The sequence below is a fragment of the Molothrus aeneus genome, chromosome 3 (genome assembly GCF_037042795.1).
Source record: "Molothrus aeneus isolate 106 chromosome 3, BPBGC_Maene_1.0, whole genome shotgun sequence".
NCBI classification, from domain to species: Eukaryota; Metazoa; Chordata; class Aves; order Passeriformes; family Icteridae; genus Molothrus; species Molothrus aeneus.
Window position 1 is genome coordinate 31,327,756 of NC_089648.1, and position 20,792 is coordinate 31,348,547.

The window sequence follows — 20,792 nt, forward strand, 5'->3', positions numbered from 1 at the left end:
AACTCAGCTCTCAGGAAAAAACCACCAGTGACTGGTACAATCATGCTTCATTCAAAGCAACACTTGACTTGCTCTTTTCTCAACACAACTGAGTGATCCATGCTGGTTTTCCTGTCAGAGGGACACAGAAGATGAACTAGGGAGGTGTGCTTCACTATTAACAAGCTAGTCCTAAGTTGCATGCAGGGAAAAAAAAGTGAATAGTCATCTCATGTTTTGGAAAAAAGAGCCAACTACCAACACTGAGGTGCCCTAGTTCCTTCTGTAAGAACCAGACCACCTTCTGTAACCACCAGACAATTGTCAACCAGGGAACAAGACAAGGAAAACCATCTGTACTTGAGCAATTGTTATCTAAGAATAGTTACTCAAATACACTATTGATAATTTCAGCAGTGCTCATTAAAAGAGCTAAAGAGTAAGTACCTGGATGCATGCACAAATAGATTAATCAGTGAAAAAGTCCAGTGGAGTGTAAGAAAATTGCTTTGATACACTTGACTAGTGGTTCCAAAGTGATAATGAAGGACACTGGGATTTAACAGAGTGTTTTCTGTCTGAAGCTGAATAGAAGATATTTGAATGTGTATATTGCAAGGTATTTTAAAGATGTCGTGTCAAATGAGTTGTTACACTCTGATCAACAAAAAATGGTGTAAAATGTTAAGTTAATAATGCATCATCTGTGTGTACACAGGCATGCATGGCAGTCTATACCTTACCTTCAGTATGTAAAGCTCCCAAACACCAAAAGTAAGTGTGTTGATTACTGTACCACCAGGTTTTTTTAAGTTTCACTGTTTCAGAGACTACTAACAGTATGGGCAGGAGAAAAAACTCACCTGATTGCACTGTCTTTCCTTCCCAGCTATTTTGCCCTTTACTTTTTCTAAACCAGTCACACCTTCGATTATGTTTCAGTAAGAGAGCTGGCTGTGACAGCAAAAGGAAGTATCATCTTTTATCAGAAAGCAGATTTCCAGGGTGATGGTAGACGAAAGTACCATGACATCAGCATCACATCTGCCCCTTCATCTGAAGCTTTTGTCCATTAGCTGCATGTCAAAACCCAATTAACATGTGGAACACAAATGGAAAGGCTAAGCAGCAGAAGTATCCCTCACTTTCCCTTATTTAGTTAGTAAAGGAGGCTCACTAATCTGTAGGGACATAAAGGCTATTAATGCTGCAGTACAGCACAAGCCTGGGAGATCGAGCCTCATAAATATTTCAGTGGCAGCAAGAACAGAGTGAGATCAAAATACCTTGTCTGTCATCAGCCTTGTCTGGTCTAACAGGTATCTGTGCCTCCTGTAAACATCCCATTAGCAGGAGGGGACACTTGGAGGAGAATCAATTTCAACTACTATCCTATGCTGCCATCCTCTCCCCTTACACAGCAGTGATGGAAGAGCCTTCAGAGAGACAGCACAAAGGAAGGGCCTCTGAAATAGATGCTTGTCAAAGTATAAAGGTTTTGCTTTTTACCACAGCTTACTACTAGCCTGTGACAGACAACAAAAAGCCTTTTGCCAATGAGTGGGGCAATTCCTTTGAGAATTAGTTCAATTCCTTTCTTGACTAATGAAATAGTGAGGAGGCAGAACACAGAATTTTATCTAGAGCTAAAAAACTATGTATGTCTTCAAAGCCATTTACCTTTGCCTCTGCTGGACACAGAGCTGAAGGTAAAGTATTAGGCTGCTGTTCTCTTCTTCCTTCTTGTGAACATGAAGTTTGAAAAAAATCCCTGTAACTTACAGTGTTTGTTCCCACCACACTCAGGTTGGTGATAACATCCCATCTATTTCTCCATCTGTACAAGTGAAATAAGGGGGAGAAAAGGTAGCACTGGAGGAGGGGAAAATTTGGTAGGGTATAACCATTCTTTGACACAAGGAAAGTGTGCACCAGTCTAAGAATTGAACCAGAAAAACTTAAACAAAACTAGCATGCAGGGACAACATAAAATACTTTACAGATGCCAAGTTTAACCACTTGAAACTGAGAAATTCTTTGTTCCAGATCATGGGAGTAAATACACACCAACAGATCCTAGACCACATATATCCTGGACAAGTATTGGTAGGAGAATGTTCTCAACTTTCCAGGACTGCCCTTGAATGGAAGACTCAAAGAAAAATCTCAGCTGAATTTAAAAGACAGCAAAAGAATAAAAATCAGTATTGCATCCAAGGCAATTCTGTTTTGTTTCTTTCAAAATACTGCACAAATACTTTAATACTTTGTATCATTTTAGGCTACTGCTGTATTGCTCAGAAATACTGCTGCATCTGGTAATATGAATTACTCCACTGAAAAACAATGGTAGTTTGTACAGTGGGGTTACAACAGTGAAAAAACTGAAACCTTGAAGGTCTCTGCTTGGCATAAGTGAAACACAGCTCCATGGATGTGTTTTATTTATTCACTGACTGTAGAAGGAAACATGCCCTCATTTATTTATTTATTCGCTCCTTGAACCAGCTAAGCCCACAGTCTTTGGCTGGTAGCTTCACTGACAGCACAAATCGCCTTGGTGCCTCCTACAGCTATAAGGGAACAAGAACACTTAGTAATTATTACCTATTGTTCACATTGCACCATCAATTCCCTCTATTGCCTAGAAAAGAGTAACTTTTTTTCCTTCTAAATAAACACTGGAATTTACATTTCACAGTTCTAGCCCTCCTTCTCTCCATCTGGGAACTAGGAAAATATTTTCAATTCAAGATGTCCTTTAGCTAGGGAGGGATAGTATGACTCTCTCCTGGACTGCAAGGCTGACAGCAAAACTAGAGCTTCATCTTCTCCAGGAAAAAAAAAAAAAAATAAAAGCAAGATCAGCTTGCTTTTTAATGGTGATGAGAATGATCTTTACATGCAATGCTGATACAAAGGTTTCTCACTGTATTTGCCAATTTTCCAGCATTCTGTGATATCCACCTCTTTCCTCACATTATGGAAGTAAAATACAGACCTCAGTAACTGCTCTGTCACATGCAAGCAATTCGATAGAAAATGCTCCTTAAAAATCAGTAGTTTTATCCTTCAAACCTCCTGTCTCTCCTCTTACAACAAGCAATTTTATTTTGTGTCTATTTAGAATACAAAAATTGTGCTAACCACCTCAGCAGCAGCACAGTCCAAAAATTATTCCATTTCAGGTAACATGTGGTCACTCAAGACAAACAAAAAGGCCTCATATCTTTTATTTTGCATTAGAATTTTCTTATATTCATTCATATATTCTTATATGCAGCCAAAATCTGCTAAACTAAATCTAAAACTGTTGCCCCACCCTGATACAAACTTGGGTTTAGGAAACAAAGTAAGTTTTATTTGAAGTTAAAAAGAAGCACATGAACACCACAGCACAGTGTGTAAAAACAGAGTCACTCTCAATAGTCTGCAAAGGGAAAATATAATTACTGGGTTGTTGCAAAAAGAAATCCGATTCTTTGGAATAGATAAAAATGGTTATAAATTTAAATAGTTCTGGAACATTTCCACATTTCCCAACAATAATCCAAAATATGTGAGATATCTTGAGGTGAACACTTGTTATTTACCCCACACCCAAAGCAAATACATGGAATACATTACATGTTATTTCTACAGCATCTTCAACTTATAAATACAGAAGTGTCTGCACTTTGGCAATCCTCCAGAGAAGGATCTTCAATTGACTCTGAAGAAAGGAATTTAAAAGGGCATCAAAATGTTAGACTTCTCACAAAATATAAATATAACCCCATGTAATTAGGAGAAGAGTTTAAGATACGTGCCTTGGAAGCGAAGAAGCACAAAGTTTAAAATGCCAGGAAAAGAAAGAGTAACATTATAAAACATTTAACTCAAAATCAGAATGGTTCTTTAATAATTGCAAATGAACTTTTTTACAATATCAGTTTTCTAACTTTCTGGGCACACTTCCTGGTAAACACTTGAGTATCCTCTGTGAGTTACAAAGAGTAAGTTTCCTGTGTTATACAGCTAAAAAAACCTGGACATTCATAACAACTTGGCATCACATCTTCTTTTAAAAAAGAGATCACACAATAATTTAGACAGCATTTATAGCATTATAAAATCAGACTCCCCCTCTTTAATCACTCACAAGACCAGTCATTAAGAATACAACAGCTTTAGGAATACAAACAATGAGGATGTAAAACTATTTGTGCAAAACTGCATTATTTTTACTGTCTAAAATTTCAGGGAAGTAACACCGCCAAAAGCAGAGAGAGGGTAACAAAGACAAACAGTCATGAAAGCAATGCTACCTTAGATTTTCAAACAGGAATTACATTATGAAGTAAATAGTTGGTAAGGAAAAAAAAATCTGATGGCACCTTGAACAGCAATGAGAAGTGTCCTGGTAATTGCAGTTGAACAGGAATTGATACAGGTTCATGTTAAGAGTCTCTTTCAGGAGTAGCAATTGATCTGGGGGTATCAACTCTAGCATTTCTTCCCATGCAAAAATCTATCTTTCCAACATCTTTGCTTTGCGGGCTACTAATGCATTTAAGAATGAGCAGTCTTTTGAGGAGTGTGCTTTCTTCCATGCATCTGAAATCTTTAAAACAGCTGGATCATTGATTCCCTGGATTTCCCTACTCCAATCCATTTAACTGCAGGAGAGAAAAAGCAAACTTCTATTGTAAGTAATACAAAGCAAGTGTAGATTGTATCTTAAGATACAAACTCATCTTCTTAAGCACCACATTTTGAAGAAAAACACAGCATATACTATTCACACACTAAGAAATGATAACTTTGTCTGTTGTTCTCAAAGAATACACTGACAACTTCAAAAAGCAGGTATTCTTGAAACTGTCATAATAAATTAATCACTTCTGCAGATTATAAGATAAAGGATAGTTACAAACTGTCAGATAAGTAAAAATTTGCATATCTCCTAACTCCCAGCTTTGGATGAAACCACAGGATCACCTTTATTAGGGAGCATGGAGAAATGTATAGTTCAGGAACATATATATACTCTCATATATAATTCAATTCTCAATATATACTCTCATACATACTCATATATATTTATACATATATATATATATACACACACTTACTCTCATATATAATTAATCATACTAATTAATAACTCATAGTGCCACTGACTTTATGATCATAGCAAAACTAAACCCCAATTATAACCAGTCTAAAAGACACTTGAGCAAGTTATGAAAAAAAACCTTAATTGAACAACAACTATAGTATAACCCAGAGAAGGAATGTATATTAAAACTTCTGAAAATTGTGAGTTCAACAACTAAATAAAAAGTAGTAATACCATAATCACCAGTGGCACCAGGTACATCACAATAAGCAGTTAGAAACTAGTTTTCAGTATTTTGAGTCTTCATTAATCCAAAATACCAAACAGGTTTCATGGAGCAGGAATAACCCAGACAAGAAGAAGAAAATCTGTTCTACTCACCAGGAACACCCAACTGCTTTTCTATAAAACGAACGTAGTTTTGTGCATTCACAGGCAGATCATCAAACGTCCTGGCATTTGATATGTCTGTAACCCATCCTGGGAGTGTCTTATACTGAACCTCTACTTTGTTTAAGACTTCATGGTTGGCTGAGAAGCAAACAGAAACAAAAATTTTATGTCCATCGATATTCTCTACCATGAAACACTAATGAGGTGTTACCTCTTACACAGAGGTTTGCTCATAGGGTAATACAAACACTGCAGCCACTAAAGTGTTGGGGATTTTGTTAATATAAGCATAAAGGGAAAAAAAATCCAGTAAATATCAGGACTCAAGACTTTAGGAATTCCAGTGCTCAGTCACATGCATATATTTTGCTGAAACCATAATCTTTTCAGTTCAGAAAACAACTTTTCAGGGAAATAATTCCCCAAAATGTTCTTTTTTTTTTCTGAACAAATACTGAGAACCAGATCCCTCTTCATAAGGGAATTGTGAAAGCAGAATTAAGAACCAGCTTGTAAGTATCAAGCAGCTAAAATATATTTTAAAATGGCACAGGAGTGTACCTTTTACTAAACACAGTCGTAAGATGTAGTTAAGAATTAACAGACCTCTAATACCCACAGACCCTTTGCCCCAAAACTCTGCAATGAATTCATCAACCAGTGTGGAGTCCCACAGGATGTATGAACCGTAAGTGTTCCCACGACTTCTCAGAAGAGAAGCAATATTTTGTCCTTCATTTAGTAACTTGCTACAATGTTGTCCTTTAACTATGAATCCAGTGATGATTTCTAGTTCTGAAAAACATGCTAGGCATACTGTTCTGGAACTGAATCACTCCAGTAATTATCTGAACATTAAGTCTTGGAATGACACAGGACAGCAAAACAAAGGCCTTAAATCTGAAAATGATCAAAATATATTCATTTTAAAATGGGAGGAGTCAGGCATTCCTTCTTGCCTTCATGAAGATGAGGGCATAGTAATTAATTTATGTAGGCTCTGTGTCCCAGTTTAAGTCATTCCTGCCAGGACAGCTAGTCAGCCTAGGAAAGGGTATGAGGTGCAAGAGGTACAGTAGTACAAATACAAAACCACACACTAATCCCCTCCAGCATGTGTGCAGCCAACAAACTCAAGCTCAGCACATTGAACAATTTGTCCTGATGCAGGCAACAGTTCAACAGTAGCAGTGTTGTAAGGACAGCCTTAATGGACTAGGCATTTTGAGAAAGGCTGAAAGAAGACTGTTCTGCTGTCCTTGAAGTCTATAACAGCAAAGAAATGTGCAAAGTTTTGGACCAAGGTGTTCCCAGGTTAAAGGAATCCTGAACCAATACTCATGGCAATGAGAACAGACAGGCACATTAAGGATGTCTGGTTGCAGAAGCCAAGGATAAGCACTTTACTGTCAGAAATAACAACTGAGGTGCTGTCTGCTGTGCAGGTGATCTGTACAACAGAACAGAGGCACTCTAAGTGCACAATCACAAAGTGATCTCCAGGCAGTGCAGATGGTTCCTAGCCCCCCTCTTTCTGAAGAGGCAGAGTGAATGAACACCTCATCTTGGATGTCCACAGGCCTTTGAAGCCTCTGCTGAGGTTAGAGGGAGAAAGCTGAAAGCATTTGGTATTGAACGGTCTAATATTGACTACAATTTTCCATTAGCCTGGATTCCTTACCCCCCCCAAGAGAAAAGAAAAAGAAGGGATGCACCGCTTGATGTTTCAAATGAGTCAGAATTTTGTCCCAGCAGATGTGATAAAGATTATGTGTGGTAAAGACAAGCCACAAACTGAGCTCAGTGTAGTACCACATCTAGTCACCATCTAGATTTCTCTCAGCTTTTCCCTCAGTGGGTTTTAGGGTTTCCAGAATATTCCTTAACTGCTTAACTATATAACAGAGCAAATACAATGATATCATAATTTGAAGAGTGCTGTGATGCTACTTCCAACTCAGAAAAAATATCTCAGATTTGGGACCTTGGAATCTTTTTAAGAGAAAGATCCTCCAGCAATTTCCAGAAACTGAACATGAAAACAGTCATGTAGGTCAGACCAAAGGTGCATCCAGAATAGTGTGCCAGCTCTTTAACATACAATAAATGCCCACGGAAAAGGTGTAAGAAAAAAAACAAAAAAAAAAAAAAAAAAACAAACAAGCATGAAAGTAAAGCTTGTCCAAAGTAATCTCCCAATTTTCCTAAGCATCTGTGTTTTCAAACCTCCTAAGCTAGAAGTTATGTCCCTCTGTCCTGAAATCAACTGATGTCTGAACTCGGACAGGAGGCATTAGAGAACCAGACAATAGCTTTCACATTCTTTTTTAACTGATTAGCTCAAAGCTAGCAGGAAGTTCTGTCTTCCATAAACTCCCACCACTGGCCAGCAAAAGACTACAGCCTCAGTAACAGCAACTGAAGGCAGCCATAAATTCACAAGACATTTTAGGTTCCTGCTTAAGAGGCAATTATGAAATGCACACAGAAAGATAAGCTAAAAAACTCCAAGTGAGACTCATATGATTCTCCAATCCAGGTGGAAAAAGGAACAAAATATGAAACATGGCATGCTTTTCCTGAGATGGTGGGTACTGTGTGTGATTCTAATTTAGAGACAGTCATTTCACAAGAAGGGTAAATCATGAACATCTCCAAGACAGTGGGAGGGTAGGAAGGGGAGAGAGAAAGACAAAGTCTGCCAGTGAGAGCTTCCCAGACTAGTTTTCTTCTAAATTAAATTTCAATGTCAGTGGCACGTTTGAAAAAAAAAAAATTATACAAGCACACAGCATGCAGAAATGCAGACATCAGAAACAGTCTAATGGTCTGCAAAACACAAAGTGGGAATAAAGTTACCTTTTATTTTTTATGCCAGGGGCAGGGGTTAACTGCAGCATGTGTGCTGAAAATGCTGCCAAATGTTGAGGAGTATAGCAAAGAGAAGTGTGGAACATAGAGGCACTGTGAGAGACAGCATCTTCCAGCTTACCAGAAGCTCAGCTCAAACTCCTTCCTGATGCTTTAAGGAAGACAGCATGTCAACAGCTTCTACTAAAGTTCTACCAGAATTCTTAATTGTTCATACAGTAAAGAAAAATACAGGCAGGAGAGCCACATTGTGCTGCTATGACTGAAGGTCAGCTGTTACCTAGGGGTACACAGGGAACAAAGTCTGCTAACTCAAGAGTTCTATCTAAAAAGATTCTGGCCCTGAGACATACAATAAATGAAAAAAACCCCACAAATTACTGACATCTTAGTACTGTACAACATGGCCACCTGCTTATGTCATCTTTAAGGATGGACTGCCAGAAAAGATTTTCCTGGCTTGAGCACAACATCATACGACAGGCTACAGCAAAAGCACTTACTGAGTAGTTCTCAATTCAAAGGTGCAACCTCCATTATGTTCAAAGGCCATTTCAGGTAAACACAAATGTCCCTAATGTTTTGATATGAGTACCAATCAGGTAATATCTGAGTCTTAAAAAGGGAAAAGCATTCCGTGGTTTAATGCAAGACGAGTACTACATTTCCTGAATCAAAGTCATTCAGCATGCATTCAGACTGGAACTAGCACTTTTGTTTGAAGATTTTGGACAGCAAATCAGTTAGAAAACTCCCACAAGCACACAAAGAAACAAAAGAATTTTTTTTTAATTCCTAATGAATTACTCTTAACAGATATGTGCTATTTTCAAGGACAAGTGGCACATCATCACTTATTCCTTTACACATAATTACATCTTTGTACTACATAAATCCTGCTGTGAGTTGTATCCAATTATTATAGTTGATCTCCTCACCCTCAAGAAGTTCTCTGATGATGATGATGATATCACATGAAAAATTGTAACCTGTAACCAGCCTCTAACGCTCAAGTACCAATTAGAATGAAAATGGGCATATATGTGCACATTATGAATATCAAAAAGCCCAATCTTTAGTACTGTTTTATGTTCTTCCTTTTTTTCTGCAGTATGCCTAACTATCACAAACTGAACATGACACATTATCTACAAAAACACTGGCTTGTGGTATTTGAATATTGTAAAATCTAGGTACACTCTTCAAGTAAAAACAAACACTGTCCTCCTCAGGAACTACAGTTTCTATCACACTAAGCTAATGTACATTGGTCATGCATTAGGAAATACTCTTACTTTCACCTACACTAGTTGTTAGTTTCTTGCCCCACCCCTTGTCCCTCTTTTACACTGTGTAGCTTTTGTAGGTTTTTGGCTGGTCCATGAATCATTAAAGGGAAGTGAACTGTTAGAAATGTAACAGAAGAAAAGAAAAACTAGGCTTTTCAACAGAACCAGTTCTCTTATGGGGGTCATTGCATGCTTAAATGAAGAGCTGGCCTGCTAATAATGGGCATCAATACAGTAGTGGAACAAGATAAAAGTTTAGAGTATGAAACAAGCTTCCAATTTAGCTTGAAGGTGATGCAGGCTGTATAAAATAAAAAGGACAAGTAGTAACATATATAGCTATTTGAATCTTTCTAGTAGACAAAATTCAGTATTTGGTACACGTATCTTTTAAGGGCAGGTACTGGTGTGGTAAAAGATATGTCTGGTGCATCTGGAAGACATGAATAGCTTGATGCTGAAGTAAGATATTGCTCTTTTAAGTTTTACAAGTAGAAGTCAAACGCATTTAAAAGTACCACATTACATTTCACCAAAATCTAAAATTTTTAAATAAGCAGTCTTACCAGGAAAATGAGGTATGATTTCACCATCTAGTTTGTATGCAACACCAACTTTGATTTCTGGAAATACATCCAAGATGTCCAATTTGGTAAGTGCCAATCTATAAAGAAACATTACTCTGGGTAAACAAGTCCAAAACCCCTTGAATCTTATCACATTGTTAAAAAAAATCAAACAAAATTGACTCCTCCAACGAATTTTATTTCTTTAAGAAAATATCTCATATGGCACTAATCTGTTAGCTGGTCTGACTTAAAAAAACACCCCAAACCAAAAAACAAACAACCTCTGAAACAAGACAACAGCAACAAAAAAGGATAAACACAGTTTTTCTTGCATCCTTCAATCTAGTACTACATGAAAATGCCCAAAAAATCAAAGAACAGGCATTCTCCAATTGAATGAATTTGTCTGCAGCTTTAAGTGTTATAACTTTAATTGGTGAGGGTGCTGCCAAGATACCTAACCATTTAAGGTATAACCATTTAAGATGACCATTTCATTGCATAATGCCTGTTGGTCTCTGTTCCTGTCCTCTGCCAAATGTTCCTGTCCTACAGCAAAGACAAAAAAATAATCAAACACTGGCTCTACAAATACCTGGCAACATCTTATTTAAAACAAAACCCACAAAGAACAAGAAAAACAGAAGTATTTAAATAAAATATGTATTTACACTATTTGATCTGCTAGAAATTTTATACCAGTTTGTTTCAGGCACCCATCTTTTATTTTGATTAACATCCCAAAGACATATCTGTATTTTTAATACTTACACATACTACTAGAGATACTGATGGTTTCCCATCTATGTTATTTTGAAGACAAACTAACAAAAGAAATCTCCATAAAGAAAGGAGAGAAAATCTACATCTATGAAAATATCAAATGTAAAAATATTTCATGATATGAAAAACAAGGAACAGCTAATTTATCAAAATATCAAAACAATCAACAGATCAATATTAACAGTGCAAATGTTACTAACTGGTATATGCACAATTTACAGTAATCTACAGCATTTCATGATTTTCTGTCAAGTTGCCAGCAAAGCTCAACAAACAACTCACGCAGTAAATCCATTAATCATATAGACATATCGGAGTGAGACAAGGTCCAGCCAGCCACATCTTCTCTTCCTACCAGTGGTAACACCAAACTCTTTGCCTCTCTGTTGCAGCAATTCTCCAATTTCCTAACAAAGAGTAAGACACATCAGCATGTGGGCTTCTTTGATATGCAACACGTGATGCAGGTGTTTACTTAACATTTTACATACATTGTAAATTACCTTTAAAGTCCTTCCCCCAGTTTTTCACAATGCTGTCCACTTGGATGAAGACAGCAATACAAAATGTTCTTTCTAATTCAAGAGAACGATTTTTAGGCAAACTTGGCAAAATTTGTTCCTGCTCTAACCTTCTATTCCACAGAAATATCTAAGAAAGTTGCAATCATGTTTGGCAATCCTGTAAGCTCAGTCTAGAATCAGAAGATTGAGACATCCAAACACATTGTCACTTACCATTGCTAACACTGACTTAATAAAATTCAGACAAGACACACCAAGTTATTTCACCCAGCAGGTCACACCTGAGGCTGCAATACTCACGTTATCCTGTTCTGTAGGAAAGGCACCAATTCCAACCCTGGTTGTGTAGGCTTTCACCACCCCGTACACTTCCCCCACGTTCTGCGGCGGCATGCCCAGTCCTGTGCACACACCTCCAACTGTGCAGTTTGATGAAGTCACAAAAGGATATGTGCCTATTAAAGACCAAAACATTTGGTTTAGGAAATTATTAAAAGACTGGGTTTAAGCCGTTTTTTCAAAAAAGTCTAACCTGGTGAGAGACAGTACTTGCACTGCACTTACCTAGATTTTACAACACTCAAAATCAAAACACACAATAAATGTATTTTACAGTCAAGAACACATTAAGTCAGCTCTTAGTTTTGTATGTACATTATCTGATCCACCTTCATTTGAAAAGGTAAAAATCTTACTACTTCAACTGGTAAAAATGTACTACATAACAATTCTGAATGATCATACAGGTAAAAAACTGGAGTAAGACACCAGAAAAACACGCCTTGCTTTCTTACACTAAATAAATAAACTCACTAATTGATGCAAAAATTTGAAGGGAGACTCTTAAGAAAACAGTATTAAAAGTTTAGAGAATGGAGATTTACTGTTTTTAATTTTTGGAGGAAAAATAAAATACAAACTCTACAAACCAATCAGCACATTATAAGGATAAGAAATTGCAATGAAATGCAGAGTTCTGGAAAGAACAACTTTGTTTGCATAATCAAATGAAAAAAGATCTTTAAAAAAAGAAGACGACTGGAATACAGTCTAGTAGTACAGGTCTGTCTCTAGTTATATATTCAGCTGTCATTTAAAATGCAGCCTGGACTGCAAAGAAGAGACTTGAATATCTCAAAATCCTTAGGTTTATACCTTTTATTATTAAGTATGGCAAATGAAACTGAGCATGCCAGTCCCCAGCTGAATTGTGAACAAATACTTCAGCCTCACTATAACTGCGCATAAGCAAGACACTTCTACCTGTTGTGTCAGACTTTTTTTGTACGTCTTTTGATATGAATCAGAGATAGGTAAGAGAGGAACAACCAAGACAAAAGGAATTAAAAGCAATACAGTTCTTTCAGCAATATACACATCTGTACAAAAAGTCAAAAATCCTTCAGAGACTGATCAGTGAGATTTCACAGATTAGCTTCAGGTATCTCAAATCACTCCAGAGACAGATCCAGGCTTACAGGTGATACCTAACAGCAGTTTGCAAGCATTAATCAATCAGTTTTTAATCTTAGAACACAGTAGTAAAACTTTTCTTAGTACTTACAAGTGAATATAGCCAGTGGATGTCAAAACCAGAGTCAATGAACAGTTGTTACTCACTTTCACCTCCCAGTCTGATATATTTACATTGCTTTGTCATTACTCTGTGCTTAAAAACACAGAAAACCACATATCCCCACACCTGCCCCCCCATTCCCAGACAAATGCACACGTGAGCTTCATTATAGGCTCCAGGAAAGTGGGATGGACTGCAAGCCTGGGGATTTACTATCCTCACAGCCAATAGACACACATTCACAAAACTCACTTCAATATTAAGATTTCTATGCAACAAAGCACAGACAACAGCCTCATTCAGAATGATTAATAATCAAACTGGCAGTGCCAAACCTTTTGACTAGGGCTTGTCTATTGTTAACACAAGTTCCCAATCCACTGATGGTATCTACCTATGGAGAACAGATTTTCTCATGTGTTTGGCTCTCACAGCAGACGCAGGAAAAAAATCAAACTAATCTGAACAACTCTGCATGTATTATAGATATACCTGATGTGTTTCAGACTGCCTGAACCTTCTATTTACATGAAATCCAAAATACTCACCATTTACAAGAAAACAACCCCCCTTCATAGACTTTTTTGTAAATATCTCAGTTTTGCATCAAAGATTTCCCTGTGACAAGTATATCTGAAGACTTCTTTCCTCTTTTTTTGTCTTGTAAAAGAAGGATGTGTCTTCTAATACTCAATTATGAGAAAGTTTGGTGCTTGTACTTACAGAGACTAATCTAAGACACATCTTACTCTTAAAATAAGAGGCTTTCAGACTGAGTATGTTTGAAAATGCCCAATACCACAACTCATATTGGTTGAAAGCTGAGTGCATGCCAGTTTCATAATTGTTTTACAGCAGTCCTTATAGGTTTCCATTTCAGGTGTTAGCATCTTCCTAACAATAAAAATGATGCTGTTACAAGGCCAGTGAGACTGAAGAAAAATGTGACAAAATGCAGGAGCCAATCACACAGGCTCACCGAGTGGCAGATTATCTGTCGTTATAACGTAATAACCAAACAATCCTCCCATTAAAAAAAAGGGTAGCTTCTGCTACCTAGAATCTTCTAATTTATTAGAAAACTTACAGTGTTTTAAGAAAAACTGCATAATTTTAATATCAAATAGATTGGGGTAATCTTTTCAGTCTTTCCTCATTAGCAATCCAGATTACCAACACTTTTCCCAACAATGTGAAACAATGGAAAACTGAGTGTTATCTAAAGACCTTCATTAAAAAGCAAGCTGATTTTTCAAATGTCAAGCAGTATTTTGCATATATGCTTTGCCTCTCAAAGCTCTCCATTTTTATTCTCAAGTGATTTCCACAGATGTAAAAAACAGTGAGTGATTTCATTTACAACTTAGAGATGCTGAAGTAATAGCTACACTCTAAGAGGAGCTACTTGATCTTTAATGCCATTCAAATTATTACTCTTGGGAGAATCTACAGCTTTTTGAAATAATTTAATTAACAACCCACTCACCCACCCCTGTATTATTTCCTAGTCATAGAGAGTGCTGTTCTTCCAAAACAAAAACAACTTCTGCCATGAGAACAGCTTATAACAGGAGAGTTTATATTTAATGTTCCTTTTTTACAATGCAAGTGTATATCAATATGTGTCTCAAAAAGACCATACCTACCAAAATCTATGTCCAGCAGTGCTGCATTTGCACCTTCAACTAAGATCTTCTTTGGTGGTCCATGTAAAGCCTCATACATGAAATAAACACCATCCCTTACCATTGGTTTTACTTTTTCCATGTAGCCCTGAATAACACAAAAGACTATTGTATAGTATAATTTCATTATGATAAAGGCAGCCAGAGTAGAATTGCTATTGTTCCCTCATAAAAATGCTCATATTCCTTTTGAAGAAGAAAAGCAAACAAAGAAATGTTAAATATGCCACAATGTGAACAAAGGGAGGAAGAATGTGAAATTCAGATTTACACAACAGATATGTACACCCTCCCTAAGGGGAAAGAAAAAAGGGGGAAGGATAAGGAGGAAAGAAAAATCCAAACTTCTGAAAGCTTTAGAAACATTCAAAGCATGAGAATTATCACTGTATTGTATTCGGTCTTCTATTTCCAAGTGTTCAAAATGTCTCTCCCAAAACCTGCATGTAGGGAGTTCAGCTTCTGGCCATCTGCAGCTAACAAATGCACACAAGTGTGAGCTATAATTTTTAAGTAAAAGTGAAGTTATTTATTGGAATTCAGCATCAAATGCCTGAATGCCACTGAGTAGCTGGATGCAAGAAGCCAATAATGTTCAGATTATCACTTGGTACACAGCCTTTCTCCATGAGAACACATGGAAGTTCTCATTTTAACAATTTACTCCACGTGAAATGTAACACTTTGCCTTTCAGAGTGGAATCAAGTGCATTAGCATAAGACAAGTAATTTTCTTCAAGCTACAAATATGTGTGATGTTTCCACCTTAACAAGGAGTTTCAGATAGTCCATAATCCTGAACTGCTTTAAGTAAACTATACAGCATTATGAAGTAATCAACTGAAACTGTTTTCTAGACCTACAAACTAATAAAAATACAACACCACATGTGCAACCGGCTTTACTTAAAGTAAAGCAAACAGAAGTGCTAAGAACTCCAATTTTTCTACTACAGAGCTGTAAGAATTAAAGGTAGAGAAAGGATGATTTCTTTGGCCTGATTTTCTTAAAGAATTATCATGTAATTGTGTGTGCCCTCCTTGTTCCCCACACATCTCAGTGGTTTTAAACAATGTCATATTTGGTTGACATTTTAAGGGTTAAAAAAAATCTCATGCAGGTTTCTACAAGAAGCACGAATAAAAAGGTTGGGTAGAACAGTAAGACACCTCACAAGATTTTCACATAACTTGGATGCTGTGCAAATAAAACCTAATACCAGAGAGGAAACTCTCAACTGTCCCAACCTCAGGGAAAACATTAAATCAGAATTCATTACTAACCATAGGACTAGTTCGCTGGCAATCAGGCTTCATTAGCTCTGCTACTATCAATTTCCATTTTTCTGTGTTGCTAGACAGTATTTTTTTTTACAAGTTATTACTTAGAAAAACTATTTACTTCAATTCTTAACTTTCTGAGACAAGGGCTTAACATTCTGCTTTACAACGAAACATACTTGCCCCACCTACAATCCTGGTTTTTCTCCTAGACTGTATGTTTGAGTAGAAGTAAGTCAAGAAGATAGCACCCCATACAACCCTTTTTCTTAAAATTTGAGTATCTCTCTTGAAAGTAAGTTTTGAAACATAAAACAGGGCCAAGAGTGTCCTTAAGGATAGCAGCAGGCTCTGCAGCACTGATACACATGGTTTCCCATGACACAGTCTAACTCCTCACACAAGCACAAGCATCAGTCACGCCAAGGGACATACATATCACTAACTGCACACAGTGATTATATAATCAGAGAGACAGAAGCAGGCTTACCTTCAGCTTTTCCAATTCCCCTTCAATATCTATTTTTAAGGTAGGATATATTGCTTTGTACTGATTGGCTAAGACTTTGAACCTGAAAGGCAAAAATGCTTGACTGAGGTTCCTGTTGTTTTCTTCCCACCAACCCTTGATTTTTACTCATTACATATCTGCAGTTATTCGGTAATTTAACCATTTCAAACAATGAATTATGATAATTATGATTGTATAATTTAATAAAAAAGTTTATATTTTTTTTATTTTAAAAGAACTTTTAATTAAGAAAATTAACAGGAACCAGATGTAATTTCTTACACAGGGTACTATCCAGAAACTGAAAACTCTGCTTACAGCTGTGTACAGTAATTACCTCTCAGAAAAGTCATCAAAATCAGAAACAAGATCACACATTCTGAGTCCACTTCGAGCTGCCTTTGAAGAATATACTGGACCAATTCCTTTTTTGGTAGTTCCCAGACTTTGAAAAGATAATAATAAAGAGTTATTGATATAAAGGTGTTTTTTCTCTAAAGCTATTCCATCATTAGCATAAAATGAAATGCCATTAATTGTGAGCATTTAACCTTGCTTCAAGCATTTAAAACAAAAGATATTTTTAGGATGCAATCTAGTGTCAGAATATCTGTTTATACAAGCAAATATGTTCATCTTCTACATACTTCTGTTTTTAAACCAATAATTTTTTGTACTTTAGTGAATGCTTATATATTTATTTTTACACAATTCTAAAATTTTTACTTAAGGAACCAAATGTCAAGAAAACATTCTTCAGTATTATGAACGAAACTAAATAAACATCTTCCTAAAACACTGTCCTGAAAACCTAAAGAAAGTCCTCTCTAAAGCAACAGGACAAAGAGTATGGATTTTATGTTTGTGTGTAAGAAATATTTCATTTCATTCTAAATACCTCAGCTGGAGCTAGGAAAACAGAAGACACTGCCAAACATCCAAAAGTGACAGAGACACTCAAAATGCTCTATGTTAAGAGTTCAGGCATAGATTTTCCACTGTAGCTGATTCTGAAAAACTGAATTCTTTTTCTTACCCTTACCTGCCCTTACCCCCAAAAAGCCTTTTCCAGTTTAAGTCCTGATGATATAAAATTTGCTTGCACTGACTTTACTGTGAGAGAAGTACAGCTACTTCAGAGAATGTCTTCTGCAAGAGTCATGCTAAGTAGCTATCAAAATGGAGCTGTACTCATCACAGGCAGATTATCAAATATCTTCCCCATCATGCTCAATACATTAAGTAACTTTTTAAGGAGAAGTGAACAGGTCTGCAAAATTTTCAGAAGTGTGCTACATGTTGCTAAGCTTAATTATGCACCTAGTTTAACTGGTTTGGGTTCTTCCCCCACCACAATCAGGCACAGACTCTTCTTCAGTTATAAATTCTGCATATGCAGAGTGTCCCATAGTTCTTCTATACCATACCATAACTCAGTTTAAGAGGGCCTTCAGGTAAAGTAGGAGGCACAGGTCATATCAAAACTTTATGTTATTGAGTATCACTTGATATGTGAGTGAACAGAAATACAGCTCATACTAAGTATATAACTCCTTAGCAGTTTGGATTAGATTCAAAAATACCTTGGAAAAAAACTTCAATTCTTCCAATTAGATTCAATACCAAGTAATCTCACTCAGGGAGTGATGTTTACCTCCAGTCCAAAAAAAAACCAAACAACATTCTAATGAACTTTGCACCACACTGTATCATTTAACCAGACCAGGACACTGTGGCTTAAACAACTGACTCTAGCCTCCAGCCTCCACCCCAATTCACACACTCCACAGAGAGAAGGGGTGGTTTCCATTTATTTTCTTTCATTAAGACACACCAATTAATAAAAAAGTTGTCAGAAGACTGTACTTACAGAAGCTAAAACAACTGTATAAGCAGAATACACTGTATTAGTTTTTTAGATTAGATTGTATTAGGTTTTTCTATAACCTTTCTGCAAGGGAAGCTACATGATGAGCCTTATTGGTGATGGTTTTTGAGCTACATTTGACCAAGCAAAAGCATCCAGTTAAAAGAAAAAAATAAACTGAACATTTAGAATGGTAATTCTAATGGTAATAGTTCAAAGGCTTAGGCACAAAAAAATTTTAACACCAACCATAGCACATAGTCAATCTGCAGTAAGATATGCCAGCAGACTATTTTAATTCCTTGTCCCCAACAAACAAGAGACTGTGATAGCCTGTTCTTAGCCAGCCTGTAGTACTACTTTCCTCATTACAGTTGTTTAGCCTTAAAATTTAGGAGGAAATAGGGTAATTTTAACAAGCTTGAAAACTCTATGTTGTAGAATATCAAGACCTCCACAGAAAGAAGAAATTTAGCACTTTTAAGAGTGACTTAAGGTTTTTTTCCTTTGAATGTAACTTTTCTCCTGGGTTTTTTTAAAAGCTATTTAATCTGGTTTTCCCTAATAATCTTTAATAACCAATAGAGTAATGCCTTCTCTCAAGTAACTGATTTGATTGACAGTGTTTTTAACTGTAAATATTGTCATATAGCAATTTTAGCTTGTGCCCCATAAATATTGATGAATAGCTGATACACACTGATAATAGCTCATTAAAATAAGAATATTCTTCCATATCTATCTATATGTTCTGTTTGCTTTTTAAATCCTAAACCAGCAGGTAACAAGAAAGCTGGTACAGTGCAGACAAATGTGAAAATGATTCCTTGTAAAAATCATTGACAAATCTTCACTCAATGGCTTCAACCTGTGTGAAGCAAGATACACCCAAATCAGACACTCTCTTAAAGCTTATTATCATGGATGAAACATTTTTCAGATGAGTATGTCCCAATTACTTTTCATCTATGTGATCTCTCTTTTTGGAAGGTCTTCTAAGTTTACTGTTATTTGAGAAGTCCATAGCACTACACTGCTCCCCAGCTGTAGACAGGTCACTGTTAATTCTGCCAGCTTTTTCCCCAGCCCCAATAACTAGTGACCAACTTGGAAAGCACAAGTTAAAAACTTAGCAAGATAGTTTCTAAAAGTTTTGAAAGCTTCAGAAAGTCAGTAGCATTCTGCAGAAGACAATGGGAACAGCTACATGCACCTTCAGTTATTTGGAGATGCCAAAGGGGTTCTTCATATTCATAAAGAGAAATACATTTATATAGAAACAAATACCTCCAGTAAACAATTAAAACACTAGGAAGCAGAAACTAGCAAATTAACAACTAGAAACCTTTTCATAAAGCAGAATAAAAAGACAGAGCCCTTTAATTAAGCATATAATCTTTCACTGGAAGATAAAAGTGTAAAAAATAATCCCTGCATAGTCCACATTCAAGAGTCACATGGATAATTTTTTTTAACCCACTGACCAAGCAAAACAGAGATTCAATGAATTAAGTCCTGTTTGTACAAAGTCATCCCATGTTTGACAAAATAAAACCACCTACTTCTTTCCTGCTTGTTCTTGCCTCTGTTGTTCTTGGATGCCATCAGCAGCTTGGTGAAAATCAAACACTAAGAAAATAAAATAACTTAAGTTGAAAATGTGTGAAACAAATTATATCAGCAATGATTACTTCAGACCAACTCTGTTTACCAATGTGGAAAATAAATATGCACACTGAAGTAAGGCAAATAAAATAACAGGAGTTTTTTCTTTCCTTTTACATTTTTTCACAGGGAAGAGTTCTAAGTTTTTTCAGAGACTTTTTAAAAAGTGTTTATTTTGTAGAATATTTGCAAAGTGAGTATGCATGTCCCACAGAATAACTAAGCCATTTTGGCTTTGTAGTGGCCCCAAAGAATGTATGGATAAACGAAGAAAAAATGTAGTTAAAAAAAAATCCTGGAAATAGGATACAGTAAAAAAGAAAGGTCATACTGCTAAACTTCAGGTGAGACCTGAAAGTTAACATCCTCACCCATTTTACAGATTTCTTAAACAATTTTAGGCAACATCAATTAAAACACATTTGAAAATAGAAAAGCTCCTACGAATGTCTGCTATGTCAACAGAAGTCAACTTCATAAGCCCCTGTGTTTTTAAGCATTATATTGTTATTAATTATAAAGATTATGCAAAGTATCTCTTGTATCAGTACTTTGTCTACCATAAAAGAAACAAAAAACCAAAACAGAACAACAAAACTCAAAAGACACGCAAACATCCACGCCCCCACCCCCCCACATCCCCAAAATCGAACAAGACTCATGTCAAATACTAAGATTGGTGGGCTGGTGCACAGCTTA

At 36.4% G+C, this 20,792-nt stretch overlaps 1 protein-coding gene across 1 annotated transcript in view; it reads right to left on the reverse strand.

Moving 5' to 3' along the window:
- Window positions 1–3,318: 3,318 nt before the first annotated feature.
- ADSS2 (adenylosuccinate synthase 2) overlaps window positions 3,319–20,792 on the reverse strand; it is a 37,095-nt gene continuing 19,621 nt past the window's right edge. The window contains exons 5-13 of the mRNA XM_066546609.1: window positions 19,991–20,057; window positions 16,899–17,006; window positions 16,541–16,622; window positions 14,732–14,858; window positions 11,810–11,964; window positions 11,268–11,392; window positions 10,200–10,297; window positions 5,462–5,611; window positions 3,319–4,637 (exon numbers count right to left, since the gene is read on the reverse strand). Coding sequence (XP_066402706.1) covers window positions 4,585–4,637; window positions 5,462–5,611; window positions 10,200–10,297; window positions 11,268–11,392; window positions 11,810–11,964; window positions 14,732–14,858; window positions 16,541–16,622; window positions 16,899–17,006; window positions 19,991–20,057 — 965 coding nt within the window. The 3' untranslated portion in view covers window positions 3,319–4,584. The remainder of the gene's footprint in view (window positions 4,638–5,461; window positions 5,612–10,199; window positions 10,298–11,267; window positions 11,393–11,809; window positions 11,965–14,731; window positions 14,859–16,540; window positions 16,623–16,898; window positions 17,007–19,990; window positions 20,058–20,792) is intronic.